The following is a 16805-nucleotide window of genomic DNA, read 5'->3' as shown; positions in this document are numbered from 1 at the left end:
TAATCAGATAGTTCAGAGTGTTGAGCTCATTTTTCCATAAGGAGAAACCAGTTAGCTACACCATTGAAATAGAAACATACATGGAAACACAGAAGATAGGAGCAGGAGTAGGCCATTCGGCCCCTCGAGCCTGCTCCGCCATTCAATACGGCCATGGCTGATCATCCAAATTCAGTACCCTGTCCCTGCTTTCTCCCCATATCCCTTGATCCCCTTAGCCTTAAGAAATATATCTAACTCCTTCTTGAATATATTTAATGAATTGGCCTCAACTGTCTTCTGTGGTAGAGAATTCCACAGGTTCACCACTCTCTGGGTGAAGTAATTCCTCCTCATCTCAGTCCTAAATGGCTTACCCCTTATCCTTAGACTGTGACCCCTGGTTCTGGACTCCCCCGCCATCGGGAACAGCCTTCCTGCATCTAGTCCAGTCATTCTTCTAAACTCCAGTGAATATAAGCCTAATCGACCCAATCTCTCTTCATACGTCATTCCTGCCATCCCAGGTATCAGTCTGGTGAATCTTCGCTGCACTCCCTCCATGGCAAGAACATCCTTCCTCAGATAAGGCGACCAAAACTGCACACAATACTCAAGATGCGGTCTCACCAAGGCCCTGTACAACTGCAACAAAACATCCTTGCTCCTGTACTCGAATCCTCTCGCTATGAAGGCCAACATACCATTTGCCTTCTTAACCTTGTGCTTAAATCCATTCACAGCCTCATCCCTCCCTATCTCTAATATTCTCCCACCCTACAATCCTGGTCTTCCCCCTTAAACCACTTTGCCACTCCTCCTTGAAGACCCTTCTTATATCCCATCTCTTTAACCAAGCTTTTGGTCACCCCTCCCAGTGTCTGCTTCTTTGGCTTGACATCTTTTGTCGGATTTCACTTCCCTGAAGCACCTTAGGGCTTTTTATAAACATTAAAGGCGCTATATAAACCCAAGTTGTTACACAACTTAAAACTGGGAGAATCAAATGACTGAATATAGTAATCTATACAAAGTGACTAAACAACCATGTGCCCCTATCTGTAAAGTAGGTAAAAATTACTTTACAAACAAGACCAGTTATTACATCATTACATGATTCACTGAAATTAGAGCCATTTCTATGCTCTCTACATTGTTTTCTTTAATAAAGTGAATTAGCACTGGATATTACACGAGTATCTTGTGTGTTAAGCAAATGGCTTGGTCCTGCAATTTCCATTTTAAGGAGCTAAAAATTAAAATAATCATTTAATAGCTAACTGGGAAGTAAGACCATGTGCTTGCGACTCGCTTGTCTGTGGCCACTTTAAAGAATTGTAAACCAGTCAGTCGTTCTGAGGGAAAAGTGGTTAATTGGGCTCAACATTAACTGAATGATTTGGGCTCCATCCCAAGAATTTACAGTTGACTTCGATAGATGCCTGGTTGAAGAGTTTGGACAATTTAACATATCCTGATGAGCTCTTGTGTGGGCTTTTTAAAAAAAAATTGGTCTGCTGGATAGTGGTGTGCAAATGGTGCTGGTACATTTTTAATTTCTATCATCTTGCAGGACAGTGATATTTGCCGTCAATGTTCCAAGTTCCATTTCCGGTGCCATACCATAGATTCTTCCGAGCTCTGGCCCACACCAGAGTCAACGCCCGAACCGTTGTCTGCCTCGGATACCATGCCAAGGGTGGTTACTGTGTCGCTGCTGTCTGCAGATACCGCCTCGGACGTCTCCACTGCCATGCCGCTCTCAGAGGGTTCTTCCTGCCCCAGGGGAGCAGCATCACTGCTGCTCTGCACCGCGTTCTCCTCCAGCTCCATCGTACCACCGGTCTGTTAGAAGAAAGCCTGCAATAAGAGAGCAATGGAGGAGGGTCAGACGAGGCGGTTTTATTAGAAAATGTTACTGCAGGCTTCACATTATACACAAAGTGACACCAGAAGCAAGAGGAATATTTCTTTATGCTCAGGCTGCTGGCAGGTCTGGAGAAATTTCTCGTGGCCCCTTGGATGGACTGGTTTTGCAACTAATCAAATCACATCAGGAACAATTTAAATTATTGAAGTATCAAACTTAGAATAGTAAAATAAGAACGTTTAAACACATTTTAAATCAGAAGTGTAAACACTTCCATTCTGATTACCGTGTTATCCATCTCTTCCTCCACTTCCCAATCCTGTTTGTTTTATTCCCCCCTACCAAATCTATCTTTTGCAGCCTAACTTTAACAATCTTTGCTCCAAAATGACTGGTGGGAGCGACTTTCAAAGTGCAGGGCTTGTACAGGCTTGAAAGGCCATTTTCTTTCTCAAAAGCTCATACATTCTCATCACCTCAGGACGTCCCAAAGCGCTTTCCAGCCAATTAAGTACTTTTCTTTCTGGAAGTGATATAATGCAGGGGATCGCGGCAGCCAATTTGCACACAGCAAGGCCCCACAAACAGCAATGAGAATAATCTGTTTTATTGATGTTGGGGGATAAATATTGGACAGAACTCCCCCGCTTTCGTTTGAAACAGCACCATGAAATCTTTTACGTCCACCAGAGATGGCAGGCGCGGGCCTCGGTTTAAGGTTTATCCGAAAGACGGCACTCCCTCAGTGCTGCACTGGAGTGGCAGCCTAGATTTTTGTGCTCAAGTCTCGACCCACAACCTCCTGACTCAGAGGGAGAGTGCTACCAACTGAGCCATGGCTGACACTTCCTCTGAAGATTAGCTTGTTCACATTACAGACAAAAATAGATCAATCTTTGATACATTACGAGATTAAAAAGATAAAAGCCGGAGTGCTGGGAATCAAATAAAGACAGAAAATTCTGGAAACACATAGCACATCTGTCAGCATTTCAAAAAGTATATTTGCCATTGCACACAGGCCACAGAGTTGTAATACTGTTTTCTGAGTTGTCATTTCTAGCTGTGATTAAGTGTGAAGCCCAATCTCTGGGAATGTGCAGAGTAAGCTATTAACCTCAAGCCATTATCAGATTGTTTTACTAGGTGCAAAAACTGACAGCATGTTGCTGCAGGGAAAGAGTAGGATCTTCACAGAAAATGAGACTCGGAGGCCCTCCACCCTCCTGTCACCTTTAGTCTTCTATTCCACTTGGTCTTTGCAAGGAATGTAGAACAGGAACGCTGCGAGCAGCACCTCATACATAACACCCCCACCACAGACAGTTACCAGGAAGTTACAAACAAAAGCTGCAAGATTTACTGGCTTGATCCTTCATTTTAAAACAATCTAACCAGTTCCTATTTCATGAGTCTGGTTACTGTACTGTATTTGTAGTGTGTGTCCTGGCAAATATTTATCCCTCAACCAACATCACTAAAAAAACATATCATCTGGTTATTATCTCATTGCTGTTTGTGGGAGCTTGCTGTGCCCAAATTGGCTGCCACGTTGCCCACATTACAACAGTGACTAAAAGTACTTCATGGGCTGTAAAGTGCTTTGGGACGTCCCAAGGTTGCGAGAGGCGCTATAGAAATGCAGGTGCTTGCTTTTTTTTTTGCTTCTGAATGTTATTTCATCTGTACATAAATCTGACCAAGTTAGCCTGTATGGATGTTTTCTGCCTCCCGAGGGCATAGGAGAACATCTTGGGCATCCAACGTATTCTCAAGTAAATGCTTTTTAAACTGCATTTCAAGATTAATTATTGAACCTGGGCCATTCTAATCGAAATCCAGTAAAGACTAAATGCAGGCTTTTGTTCCTAGAGGTTTATGGAAACTGTAGTCTAACCGCAAATGAGAGAAAAATATTATGAAAAGGCTGCGCTGAAATAGATGGGTCCCACCTAAAATAGTCAGTCAGTCTTTCGCTACAATCTTAACATTAGAGCTAGGCTGTTTGAGTGAAATCAGGAAGCACTTTTTCCACACAAATGATAGCAGAATTTTGGAACCCGTTTCCCAAAAAGCTGTGGATGCTGGGTCAATTAAAATTTTCAGGACTGGGATCGATGGATTTTTGTTAGGCAAGGGTATCAAGGGATATGGAATAAAGGTGGGTAAATGGAGTCGAGTTACAGATCAGCCATGATCAGATTGAATGGCAGAACAGGCTGGAGGGGCTGAATAGCCAACTCCTGTTCCCATGCTCATCCAGATGTTGACTGGCTTGCTGCACATTGAGCACTTTCTGCTTTTATTTGTGATAAGTCAGTTTCTCTACTGGTTTCCTGATTTAGAAATATGTTCCAGCACATTTTGAAAGTTTTTTTATTTATTTTTTTTTTTTTTTTTTTTTAGGGGCATTGTAAATCAAAACCACACTCAGACTTAATGGTCAAGTGACAATGCAACGGGTCACAGGGAGGTGAAAGAGATGGAGATAAACAAGACAGCTGGAGGAGCAGACACACATATGGAGAGGGACAGACTGACCTCCAGGAACCAAGTACAAAATCTGATGTTTGCAGAGAGCTCTTAGAATATTACACAAAGAGTGATGCCAGGCCTCGTCTCTTCCCATGCCCTCTCCGAGTTCATCCTGTCTATGAGCCACAACTCCTTTGTAAATGAAAATTTGGCCTCAGACAACATCCAATGTTCATTTAATTCAGTATACAAGCAGGATTGGAGGAGACACTGTTGTCATAGGGGTTCATGATAGGGTTAAGTAGAAGTATATAATTCCCCAGTAACTACTGTTCATGCAAGCCTAAACAGTATGAGCAGGCTATTCAACTGTGGAATGCAACACAGCCAAGCCCACCATCCAGAATGTGTGAATGTTTCAGCATGGGCTACTGAATAGAAATCAGGAGCAGGAACCCTGGTTGATCTTTGCCTTTAGCTCTGGGATGCTGGGTACAATAATTCTTCCTCTCTTCCCCGCTGTAGCTGACTCAGCACAGAGCAGAGTTTGAACCTGGGGCTTCCCTGCTCTGTATGGCACAATTCAAGATGTGGCAATGTATTTGCCAAATAGAGCAGCAGGGATCGCTATCTTTTTTTTTTAAATTAAAAATATTAAATATTTCTAAGCAAAAAGGTAAACACGATGCAATGGCTGGCTTTCCCAACCATAGCTGTTAGTTTTAGAACACTGCCAAGGAAACATGAACATACATCATATAAATCAGAAACAAAACACTGGCTGACTGAAATGCAATGTGTACTGATTTTTTTTTCAATTCTCAGTCTTTTCCTTGGATGACACATTTCTGTTAAGATGAGTTAATTCACATTAGGACCCACTCTGGAATTTCCTCCTGACCCTCTATCTCCCTCTCTGACTTCAAGGCCCTCCACTTTTCTGACCAACCCTTTGGTTAACCCTCCTAATTTCTCCACCCATGGCTCGGCACCCATTGTGCTCCCTGTGCCTCTGAAGCGCTGTGGGGTGTTTTCCTACCCCAACCCCGCTGTATAATTGCAAGTTGCTGCAGGAATAAAATCAAATCTGGATTCAAAGTGGAAACTGCAGGAGTGGGGAAGGGAAAGCCATGGTTCAGCTGCCCCTGGTGCCTGCTGCAGATAGTTACAGGGGGCTTTAGCAGCCTGAGTCCAGGCTCTGCATACAACGTCACAGGTGCAAGAGTTAGGCTGTGTGGGGGGAAAGGGAATGTACAAAGAGGGAACTTGCCCCAATATCCCCATTGGAAAAGGCTCAACGTTTAAAGGGAAAGCAAATATTTGAGCTGTGCCCGATTCCTATTTTTTGAAGCTAAAATCATGTCTCAGTGAGACGTACAGCAGTTTCCACATGTAAACGCTTCTACAGTACGATTCGTCAGACACCCTGCATCCAATTAAATACTCACCCTCCGCCCCCCTACACAAATCAGGTTATTAGATACACTGTATATCTCAGGTCCCGCTCAGACTCAACTTCCCACAGCATTGCGCTCAAAGTAAACGCTCAAACTCATTTATATTGCAGAGCACGTTCAGTGGTTCAATACAATCCAACGCCGATTGGACCAAATTTGCCCGGTTTATTCTACACAGTTGCTGTAAACGTGACCGTGCCATTCTGCCCATCTGATACCACAATAAAATGGCACAGTGGCACCAAACATTTACTGTTTCTCTTTGCCTGTCTTGTCGCCAGAGGCATTGAACGAAAACCACAAAGCACACCTGTTAATATAAATGCAACATTTGACCAACTGGAGAAGTGGGCTTGTTGCTCACGGTGTAGGTCCTCTGACTGTGTTGTCCACACTGTTGCTGGACAGAACTGTCATTTTGGTGTTAAAAATGTGATCTATTCTGACAGGATTGGGTTGCCACCCATCTGTGTTTGAGCAGGCTTCCAGAAGTTTTAAAAATGTAAGTGACTCTCAAAAATAAACACAGCTCCATAAAAGGAACTGTTATTTGCCTCTATTGATCATAGAATCACAATCTTCCAACACAGAAGCCAATTTGGCCCATCGTGCCAGCTCTTTGAACGAGCTTTCCAATTAGCCCCACTCCCCTGCTCTTACCCCACAGCCCTGCAATTTCATCCCCTTCAAGTTTTTAAACCAATCACCTTTTGAAAGTTACTATTGAATCTGCTTCTACCATAAATAAGGTCATCATAAATTTCACTCAAATATTTAACTTCTCTTCTTAGGCAGTCCCTCGGAACCGAGGAGGACTTGCTTCCACACTAAAAATGAGTTCTCAGGTGACTGACGAGTCCAATGCGGGACCTACAGCCTCGGTCACAGGTGGGGCAGACGGCGGTTGAAGGAGCGGGTGAGTGGGGTGCTTGGGTTGACGTGTGCTCCTTCCGCTGTTTGCATTATTTAACTGCTGCTTAATGTCAACTCGGATCTCCCGCCTCCCGCACATGGCGTGGGGGCCTCAGGCGGCTGGCCTCAATTCTGCTGGTATTGCTGTATTTGACACAAAACTCTTTCTCCGCCCTCATGTACTCGTGGCATTAACATTGCTGGTAATAGAGGGTAGGAAGTACATTACTCACGTTGCGTTCGACGTATACAGATGTGGGCCCGTGGCCTGTGCTGTCCTTTTGACAGCTAACACTGCTAAATGACCAACCCAAATTTTAAACTTCACGGGCCAGCATCAGCTGGCAAACTGTAATTTTAGTAAATAGTAATTAGCAGTGTAGTGACAGGATAGGGTTGTCACCCATCTGTGTTTGAGCAGGCTTCCAGAAGTTTCAAAAATGTAAACGGGTCATCAAAACTTTTTTTTTTTTTTTTTAAAACATAAAAGCAGAAATCCATTCAACATAGCATGTGTGGTCCCAGCACCACCTTGGCAATACAATGCTGCTCGGGGGGGATGAGCTCCTCCCGAAACACTTATATCGCACAAAGCTGTGATTAGTGGCCGGCTGCCGCAGATGTGCAGTTTGCAGGATTTTTACCCAGACTATGACATTCCTGGCGGCCTTTATGTAGTATTCCAGTAAAAGACAAGCAACAGTCAGGGACTCTGTCCGGCTTCAGATTTGGTCTCGGAAAAAGCAGACAGGCCCGAGTGAGGGCTTAGGACTAGTCCACATCTGTTAATCGGATTCAAATTTAAATAACAGTGCTACTGCGCCATTTGAATGTAATTGCTTAGTTCAAAATATTGGAAAATTCAATATAAAAAAAATGAATTATCAGAGTAGACTATGCTAGAAGAATCCAATCACAGCTGATACCTTGGTTAAAACTGATGATTTTCTATTAAGCTATACTGTCTGGGAGCCAGAGGCAATAGTAAAATTGGTCTTCGGCAAGACTTCTGTCCCCATAAATACACACTCTGTGGTGTGCTACCTGCCTGGTAACACAAGCGCATCTTCAAGCTGCAGCCTGCCATTTCCTACTGAGTAACATTGGTCTGTTGCCTTCCTGTTTCTACTACAGGTAGACTATCCTTTATCCGAACTTACGAAAACCGAAAACCTCTACAAACCGAAAGTTTTTTCGTTCAGTGTAAGTCGCGCGCACAACGCCGACCCCGACCGACGCCACCCCCCTGCCGTCGACCCCCACCCCCTGCCGACGCCCACCCCAGACCCCCCCGCCGACGCCGCCCCCCGCCGCCGACCCCCACCCCCCACAAATTTCCCAGTCTTATAAAATACCTTCTGAAGCCCGAAATTTTCCAAAAACCGAAACACAGCTGGTCCCGAGGTTTTCGGATAAAGGATAGTCTACCTGTATCAGCTGCCTGTCAGTGATCTAGCTGCTGCCCATCCCCTCAGTCAGTGCCTCACTGCTATCTGCTGCCTGTCAGCACTTTAGCTGCTGCCCTTCATTCTTTCTGGGCTCACTTGCCTCTCAGTCCTCCGGCTGTAGTTGCTTATCCACTGGTATTTCCCAGTAGTAGAGCGGCAGCAGTCACAGTACTCAGGTCACAGCCATCACTGCCCCGCTGGCCCCCCTCTCTCTCTCTCCTCCAGTTGCAGCCCTGTCAGTGCCCTGCTGTCCCTCTTTCTCCCCATCAATGCACTCCCTCTGCCCTTCTCAGCCTGTGCCTTACTGTCTCCGCTCTCCCCTAATCACTGCCCTGCTGCCCCTCTCCCCAGTCAGTGCCCCCCTGCCCCTCCCCCAGTCAGTGCCCTCCCTGCCCCTCCCCCAGTCAGTGCCCCCTGCCCCTCCCCCAGTCAGTGCCCTCCCTGCCCCCCTCCCCAGTCAGTGCCCTCCCTGCCCCTCCCAGTCAGTGCCTCCCCCCCAGTCAGTGCCCCCCCTGCCCCCTCCCCGTCAGTGCCCCCCCCGCCCCTCCCCCAGTCAGTGCCCTCCCTGCCCCTCCCTCCCAGTCAGTGGCCCCCCTGCCCGCCTCCCCAGTCAGTGCCCCCCCTGCCCAGTCAGTGACCCCCCTGCCCCTCCCCCAGTCAGTGCCCTCCCTGCCCCCCTCCCCCAGTCAGTGGCCCCCCTGCCCTTCTGTCCCCAGTCAGTTCCCCCCCTGCCCCTCTCTCCCAGTCAGTGACCTCCCTGCCCCTCCCTCCCAGTCAGTGCCCTCCCTGCCCCCCTCCCCCAGTCAGTGGCCCCCCTGCCCCTCCCTCCCAGTCAGTGGCCCCCCCTGCCCCTCCCTCCCAGTCAGTGCCCTCCCTGCCCCTCCCTCCCAGTCATTGCCCTCCCTGCCCCTCCCTCCCAGTCAGTGGCCCCCCTGCCCTTCTCTCCCCAGTCAGTGCCCTCCCTGCCCTTCTCTCCCCAGTCAGTGCCCTCACAGAAATCACAGAAACCCCACAATGCAGATAGAGGCCCTCCCCCAGTCAGTGCCCTCCCTGCCCCCCTCCCCCAGTCAGTGCCCTCACTGCCCCTCCCAGTCAGTGCCCTCCCTGCCCCTCCCAGTCAGTGCCCTCCCTGCCCCCTCTCCCAGTCACTATGCCACCGTCCCTCCCTGCCCCTCCCTCCCAGTCAGTGCCCTCCCTGCCCCTCTCTCCCCAGTCAGTGCCCTCCCTGCCCTTCTCTCCCCAGTCAGTGCCCTCCCTGCCCCTCCCTCCCAGTCAGTGCTCCCCCTGCCCCTCTCTCCCAGTCAGTGCCCCCTTGCCCCTCCCAGTCAGTGCCCCCTTGCCCCTCCCAGTCAGTGCCCTCCCAGTCAGTGCCCTCCCAGTCAGTGCCCTCCCTGCCCCCTCTCCCAGTCAGTGCCCTCCCTGCCCCCTCTCCCAGTCAGTGCCCTCCCTGCCCCCTCCCTCCCAGTCAGTGCCCTCCCTGCCCCCTCTCCCAGTCAGTGCCCCCCTGCCCCTCCCCCAGTCAGTGCCCCCCTGCCCCTCCCCCAGTCAGTGCCCCCCTGCCCCTCTCCCCAGTCAGTGCCCTCCCTGCCCCTCTCCCCAGTCAGTGCCCTCCCTGCCCCTCTCCCAGTCACTGCCCTCCCTGCCCCTCCCCAGTCAGTGCCCTCCCTGCCCCTCGCCAGTCAGTGCCCTCCCTGCCCCTCGCCAGTCAGTGCCCTCCCTGCCCCTCGCCAGTCAGTGCCCTCCCTGCCCCTCGCCAAGTCAGTGCCCTCCCTGCCCCTCGCCAAGTCAGTGCTCTCCCTGCCCCTCTCCCAGTCAGTGCCCCCCTGCCCCTCTCCCAGTCAGTGCCCTCCCTGCCCCTCTCTCCCCAGTCAGTGCCCTCCCTACCCCTATCCCAGTCAGTGCCCTCCCTGCCCCTCTCTCCCCAGTCAGTGCCCTCTCTACCCCTCTCCCAGTCAGTGCCCTCCCTGCCCCTCTCTCCCAGTCAGTGCCCTCCCTGCCCCTCTCTCCCAGTCAGTGCCCTCCCTGCCCCTCTCTCCCAGTCAGTGCCCTCCCTGCCCCTCTCTCCCAGTCAGTGCCCTCCCTGCCCCTCTCTCCCAGTCAGTGCCCTCCCTGCCCCTCTCTCCCAGTCAGTGCCCTCCCTGCCCCTCTCCCAGTCAGTGCCCTCCCTGCCCCTCTCCCAGTCAGTGCCCTCCCTGCCCCTCTCCCAGTCAGTGCCCTCCCTGCCCCTCTCCCAGTTAGTGCCCTCCCTGCCCCTCTCCCAGTTAGTACCCCCCTGCCCCTCTCTCCCGTCAGTGCCCCCCTCCTCTCTCCCCAGTCAGTGCCCCCCCTGCCCCTCTCTCCCCAGTCAGTGCCCCCCTCCTCTCTCCCCAGTCAGTGCCCCCCCTGCCCCTCTCTCCCCAGTCAGTGCCCCCCCTGCCCCTCTCTCCCCAGTCAGTGCCCCCCCTGCCCCTCTCTCCCCAGTCAGTGCCCCCCCTGCCCCTCTCTCCCCAGTCAGTGCCCCCCCTGCCCCTCTCTCCCCAGTCAGTGCCCCCCCTGCCCCTCTCTCCCCAGTCAGTGCCCCCCCTGCCCCTCTCTCCCCAGTCAGTGCCCCCCCTGCCCCTCTCTCCCCAGTCAGTGCCCCCCCTGCCCCTCTCTCCCCAGTCAGTGCCCCCCCTGCCCCTCTCTCCCCAGTCAGTGCCCCCCCTGCCCCTCTCTCCCCAGTCAGTGCCCCCCCTGCCCCTCTCTCCCCAGTCAGTGCCCCCCTGCCCCTCTCTCCCCAGTCAGTGCCCCCCCTGCCCCTCTCTCCCCAGTCAGTGCCCCCCCTGCCCCTCTCTCCCCAGTCAGTGCCCCCCCTGCCCCTCTCTCCCCAGTCAGTGCCCCCCCTGCCCCTCTCTCCCCAGTCAGTGCCCCCCCTGCCCCTCTCTCCCCAGTCAGTGCCCCCCCTGCCCCTCTCTCCCCAGTCAGTGCCCCCCCTGCCCCTCTCTCCCCAGTCAGTGCCCCCCCTGCCCCTCTCTCCCCAGTCAGTGCCCCCCCTGCCCCTCTCTCCCCAGTCAGTGCCCCCCCTGCCCCTCTCTCCCCAGTCAGTGCCCCCCCTGCCCCTCTCTCCCCAGTCAGTGCCCCCCCTGCCCCTCTCTCCCCAGTCAGTGCCCCCCCTGCCCCTCTCTCCCCAGTCAGTGCCCCCCCTGCCCCTCTCTCCCCAGTCAGTGCCCCCCCTGCCCCTCTCTCCCCAGTCAGTGCCCCCCCTGCCCCTCTCTCCCCAGTCAGTGCCCCCCCTGCCCCTCTCTCCCCAGTCAGTGCCCCCCCTGCCCCTCTCTCCCCAGTCAGTGCCCCCCCTGCCCCTCTCTCCCCAGTCAGTGCCCCCCCTGCCCCTCTCTCCCCAGTCAGTGCCCCCCCTGCCCCTCTCTCCCCAGTCAGTGCCCCCCCTGCCCCTCTCTCCCCAGTCAGTGCCCCCCCTGCCCCTCTCTCCCCAGTCAGTGCCCCCCCTGCCCCTCTCTCCCCAGTCAGTGCCCCCCCTGCCCCTCTCTCCCCAGTCAGTGCCCCCCCTGCCCCTCTCTCCCCAGTCAGTGCCCCCCCTGCCCCTCTCTCCCCAGTCAGTGCCCCCCCTGCCCCTCTCTCCCCAGTCAGTGCCCCCCCTGCCCCTCTCTCCCCAGTCAGTGCCCCCCCTGCCCCTCTCTCCCCAGTCAGTGCCCCCCCTGCCCCTCTCTCCCCAGTCAGTGCCCCCCCTGCCCCTCTCTCCCCAGTCAGTGCCCCCCCTGCCCCTCTCTCCCCAGTCAGTGCCCCCCCTGCCCCTCTCTCCCCAGTCAGTGCCCCCCCTGCCCCTCTCTCCCCAGTCAGTGCCCCCCCTGCCCCTCTCTCCCCAGTCAGTGCCCCCCTCCTCTCTCCCCAGTCAGTGCCCCCCTCCTCTCTCCCCAGACAGTGCCCCCCTCCTCTCTCCCCAGTCAGTGCCCCCCTCCTCTCTCCCCAGTCAGTGCCCCCCTCCTCTCTCCCCAGTCAGTGCCCCCCCGCCCCCCTCTCCCCAGTCAGTGCCCCCCCGCCCCCCTCTCCCCAGTCAGTGCCCCCCCGCCCCCCTCTCCCCAGTCAGTGCCCCCCCGCCCCCCTCTCCCCAGTCAGTGCCCCCCCGCCCCCCTCTCCCCAGTCAGTGCCCCCCCGCCCCCCTCTCCCCAGTCAGTGCCCGCCCGCCCCCCTCTCCCCAGCCAGTGCCCCCCCGCCCCCCTCTCCCCAGTCAGTGCCCCCCCGCCCCCCTCTCCCCAGTCAGTGCCCCCCCGCCCCCCTCTCCCCAGTCAGTGCCCCCCCGCCCCCCTCTCCCCAGTCAGTGCCCCCCCGCCCCCCTCTCCCCAGTCAGTGCCCCCCCGCCCCCCTCTCCCCAGTCAGTGCCCGCCCGCCCCCCTCTCCCCAGTCAGTGCCCGCCCGCCCCCCTCTCCCCAGTCAGTGCCCCCCCGCCCCCCTCTCCCCAGTCAGTGCCCCCCCGCCCCCCTCTCCCCAGTCAGTGCCCGCCCGCCCCCCTCTCCCCAGTCAGTGCCCGCCCGCCCCCCTCTCCCCAGCCAGTGCCCCCCCGCCCCCCTCTCCCCAGCCAGTGCCCCCCCGCCCCCCTCTCCCCAGCCAGTGCCCCCCTCTCCCCAGTCAGTGCCCCCCTCTCCCCAGTCAGTGCCCCCCTCCCCAGTCAGTGCCCCCCTCTCCCCAGTCAGTGCCCCCCCAAGTCAGTGCCCCCCCCAAGTCAGTGCCCCCCCGCCCCCCTCTCCCCAGTCAGTGCCCCCCCCGCCCCCCTCTCCCCAGTCAGTGCCCCCCTCTCCCCAGTCAGTGCCCCCCCCCCAAGTCAGTGCCCCCCCGCCCCCCTCTCCCCAGTCAGTGCCCCCCCCGCCCCAGTCAGTGCCCCCCTCTCCCCAGTCAGTGCCCCCCTCTCCCCAGTCAGTGCCCCCCCGCCCCCCTCTCCCCAGTCAGTGCCCCCCCGCCCCCCTCTCCCCAGTCAGTGCCCCCCCGCCCCCCTCTCCCCAGTCAGTGCCCCTCCCGCCCCCCTCTCCCCAGTCAGTGCCCCCCGCCCCCCTCTCCCCAGTCAGTGCCCCCCGCCCCCCTCTCCCCAGTCAGTGCCCCCCGCCCCCCTCTCCCCAGTCAGTGCCCCCCCGCCCCCCTCTCCCCAGTCAGTGCCCCCCCGCCCCCCTCTCCCCAGTCAGTGCCCCCCCGCCCCCCTCTCCCCAGTCAGTGCCCCCCCGCCCCTCTCTCCCTAGTCAGTGCCCCCCTGCCCCTCTCTCCCTAGTCAGTGCCCCCCTGCCCCTCTCTCCCTAGTCAGTGCCCCCCTGCCCCTCTCTCCCTAGTCAGTGCCCCCCCGCCCCTCTCTCCCTAGTCAGTGCCCCCCTGCCCCTCTCTCCCTAGTCAGTGCCCCCCTGCCCCTCTCTCCCTAGTCAGTGCCCCCCTGCCCCTCTCTCCCTAGTCAGTGCCCCCCTGCCCCTCTCTCCCCAGTCAGTGCCCTGCCTGCTGCCGCCTGCCGTGTGCTGCCCAGCGCTCTGCCTGTTCTTTGGGGCCCAGCCTGTGTCATTTCCACTCAGGCACTGTGCCGAGCTCCTATTGCCGGGCCCTCAGGCCCCGCTCCGTCAGGCCGCCTTGGCCTCGCCTCCCGCGCCTCGCCCGCAGCCCGCCTCCCGAGCGGTCGCCCGTTCCTTACCTGCGCTCCGCGGCTGCCGAAAGCGTGAAATTACAGAGCGCCGATACGGCGCCGCTGCCTCCTAGTCGGCCACAAACCTACAGAAATAACAGGGCAATCGTCAAAGACGCCATCTCGCCTCCCAGGCCGCCTCCCCCCATGGGCCTGCTTTTGTATTCATCCGCGCAAGGACCTGCTCTCGCTGCTTTAGCGGCGGGGCGGGCTCAGCAACAAGCGGCAGCAATCCGGAAAAAATCTCGACTCAGGGCTGCTTCATTCAATTCGGCTTCGGGGCGAGACTTTAAAGGGTCGTGCGTAATTTGAAAGGGGATTCGGCGAACTATTTTCTTTTCGGGCGGACGTGGACTTGTTTAGTCGGCGCGGTAATCCGGTCCAGTGGCCCGCGGTGGAAAAACTTCTTTTGACGTACGCCTGTGGTCTGACGTCATTGCCGTCGTGTGCGTCCAACGTCAGGTAAACTGGCCAGAGAGAATATTGCAACGTTGGTTCCAAAGGGATTGCAAGGTGTCCAGGACAAGAGTGCGACCGGCAATATGTGTCAACTGTGGCACCCTCACCTTTCTCCAGTCAGTGCCCTCCCTGCTGAAGGTTGTGGGTTCAAGTTCCACTCCAGGAACCTGAGCACATAAAGCTAGGTTGAAGTGCTGAAGGAGTGCTGCACTGTTGGAGGTGCCGTCTTTTGGATGAGACGTTAAACTGAGGCTCCATCTGCTCTTTCAGATGGACGTAAAAAATCCCATGGCACTATTTTGAAGAAGAGCAAGGGAGTTATTCCCGGTGTCCTGGCCAATATTTATCCCTCAACCAGCATAACAAAAACAGATTATCTGGTTATTATCAAATTGCTGTTTGTGGGACCTTACTGTGCGCAAATTAGAAACATAGAAACATAGAAGATAGGAGCAGGAGTAGGCCATTCAGCCCCTCAAACCTGCTTCGCCATTCAATGCAATCATGGCTGATCATCCAAATTCAGTACCCGGTCCCTGCTTTCTCCCCATACCCCTTGATCCCTATAGAAAATTGGCTGCTGTATTTCTCACATTGCAACAGTGATTACACTTCAAAAAGTACTTCATGAGCTGTAAAGCGCTTTGAGACATCCGGTGGTCGTGAAAGGCGCTATATAAATGCAAGTCTTTATGTGTGAAATGTAAACTGGCCAGTTACAAGTGTTTTTTATGCTGTAATAATGGTCCAGAAATTGTTGGAATCTCACACTGTACCCCGTTTGTTAGATTTTTTTCCCCCTTTCCCCCCCCCTTTCAGCTGGAAAGTTTTTTGAATGCCGAATTGCAGGCCATTGTCTGGAGCGGTGAGAGCGGTGAGAGCGGAGACTTGGTGAGTATTTAAACTCACTTTCACGGGCTTTTTATCACAGGCTTACCAATCTCGCAGACCGGCGGCGGCGTTCCAGAGCCACGTCAAGATTCAAAACGTGACACGGGCAGGAGGAAGCAGCTGATTGGGTGAGTATTTATACTATATAGTTTGACAGTTAAGATTCATAGTTTATGAAGTTTAGAAGGTCTTAATTTTGTGGTTATAGTTTCTAAGGTCTCGGTTGTGTAGCGGGGAGTGCTCGGAAACAAGGGCCCTTGAGTATATCATTTAATTGTAGTATAATTGGTGGTATTGATTTAATTTAAATTAATTAAAGGGTAAGTCATGGCAGCAAAGCTCGGCCCTGTGGCATGCTCCTCCTGCACTATGTGGGAAATCAGTGACACTTCTGACGACCATGTGTGCGGGATGTGTATCCAGCTGCAGCTACTGGCAGACCGCATTGCAGCGCTGGAGCTGTGAATAGATACATACTGGAGCATTCGCGATGCTGAGGACATCGTGGATATCACGTTTAATCAGTTGGTCACAGCGCAGGTAAAGGCTGCACAGGCAGGAAGGGAATGGGTGACCGCCAGGCAGAGTAGTAGGCGCAGGCAGGTAGTGCAGGGGTCCCCTGTGGACATCCCCCTCTCAAACAGATATACCACTTTGGATATTGTTGGGGCGGATGGCTTATTGGGGGAAGGCAGCAGCAACCAACTTCCTGGCACCATGGGTGGTTCTGCTGCACGGGACGGGAGGAAAAAGAGCGAGAGAGCTATAGTGATAGGGGATTCTATTGTAAGGGGAATAGATAGGCGTTTCTGCGGCTGCAAACGAGACTCCAGGATGGAATGTTGCCTCCCTGGTGCAAGGGTCAAGGATGTCTCGGAGCGGCTGCAGAGCATTCTGGAGGGGGAGGGTGAACAGCCAGTTGTCGTGATGCATATAGGTACCAACGATATAGGTAAAAAATGGGATGAGGTCCTAAAAGCTGAATATAGGGAGTTAGGAGGTAAATTAAAAAATATGACCTCAAAGGTAGTAATCTCAGGATTGCTACCAGTGCCACATGCTAGCCAGAGTAGAAATAGAAGAATATTTCAGATGGATACGTGGCAAGGGGGAGGGATTCAAATTCCTGGGACATGTGAACCGGTTCTGGGGGAGGTGGGACCAGTACAAACTGGACGGTTAGCACCTGGGCAGGACCGGGACCGATGTCCTCGGGGGAGTGTTTGCTAGTGCTGTTGGGGAGGGTTTAAACTAAAATGGCAGGGGATTGGGTACCTGTGCAGGGAGACAGAAGAAAGGGAAGCAAGGATAGAAGCAAAAGACAGAAGTAGAAAAGCAAAAGTGGAAGTCAGAGAAATCAAGGGTGTAAATCAAACATGGCCGCAGTAAACAATAATTGTAAAAAGTCTAAGAGTGTTAAAAAAAACAAGCCTGAAGGCTTTGGGGGAGAAATTCGGTTGTAGCGCCAGGGCTTAGCGCCTAAAGAGGCCGAGGAGTGGGGGGCTAAGCAGCTAGCGGCCGGGCGCCGTGAGGCGAGCGCCTCATCCCATATTGAGTGGGCTCTTAGCGCTGGCGCAAAAACTTAGCAAAGGAAGGGAAAAAAACGGATTTGGGGAGCCTGGAAAAGCAGCTGAGATGATGATTTAAAAGAAAGAAAAGGACACAAACAATATGTAGGACATCCACAC

The 16805-nt window shown here is 54.5% G+C and overlaps 1 protein-coding gene and 1 long non-coding RNA gene across 7 annotated transcripts in view; one reads left to right on the top strand and one right to left on the bottom strand.

The window, feature by feature from the left end:
• znf335 (zinc finger protein 335) overlaps positions 1-13913 on the bottom strand; it is an 84124-nt gene extending 70211 nt beyond the window's left edge. For 3 of the 5 annotated variants that reach the window (XM_086005259.1, XM_086005263.1, XM_086005262.1), the window contains exons 1-2: positions 13777-13913; positions 1603-1839 (exon numbers count right to left, since the gene is read on the bottom strand). In XM_086005259.1, the coding sequence (XP_085861385.1) occupies positions 1603-1812 (210 nt within the window). In that variant the 5' untranslated portion in view covers positions 1813-1839; positions 13777-13913. Of the gene's footprint in view, positions 1-1602; positions 1840-8048; positions 8220-8241; positions 8477-13776 lie in introns of those variants that run through there. The other 2 variants (XM_086005260.1, XM_086005261.1) reach the window with 2 other exon arrangements.
• Positions 13914-14007: 94 nt separating this feature from the next.
• Positions 14008-16805, top strand: part of LOC147108573 (uncharacterized) — a 71627-nt gene continuing 68829 nt past the window's right edge. For both annotated transcript variants that reach the window (XR_015080611.1, XR_015080610.1), the window contains exons 1-2: positions 14008-14229; positions 15158-15245. This is a non-coding gene — a long non-coding RNA (uncharacterized LOC147108573). The remainder of the gene's footprint in view (positions 14230-15157; positions 15246-16805) is intronic.

This window comes from Somniosus microcephalus, chromosome 13 (assembly GCF_052327205.1).
Source record: "Somniosus microcephalus isolate GS21.2 chromosome 13, FLI_Smic_1.0, whole genome shotgun sequence".
NCBI lineage: Eukaryota > Metazoa > Chordata > Chondrichthyes > Squaliformes > Somniosidae > Somniosus > Somniosus microcephalus.
Note: the sequence above shows the minus strand (reverse complement) of the source record. Positions and strands in the feature narration are given on the sequence as shown.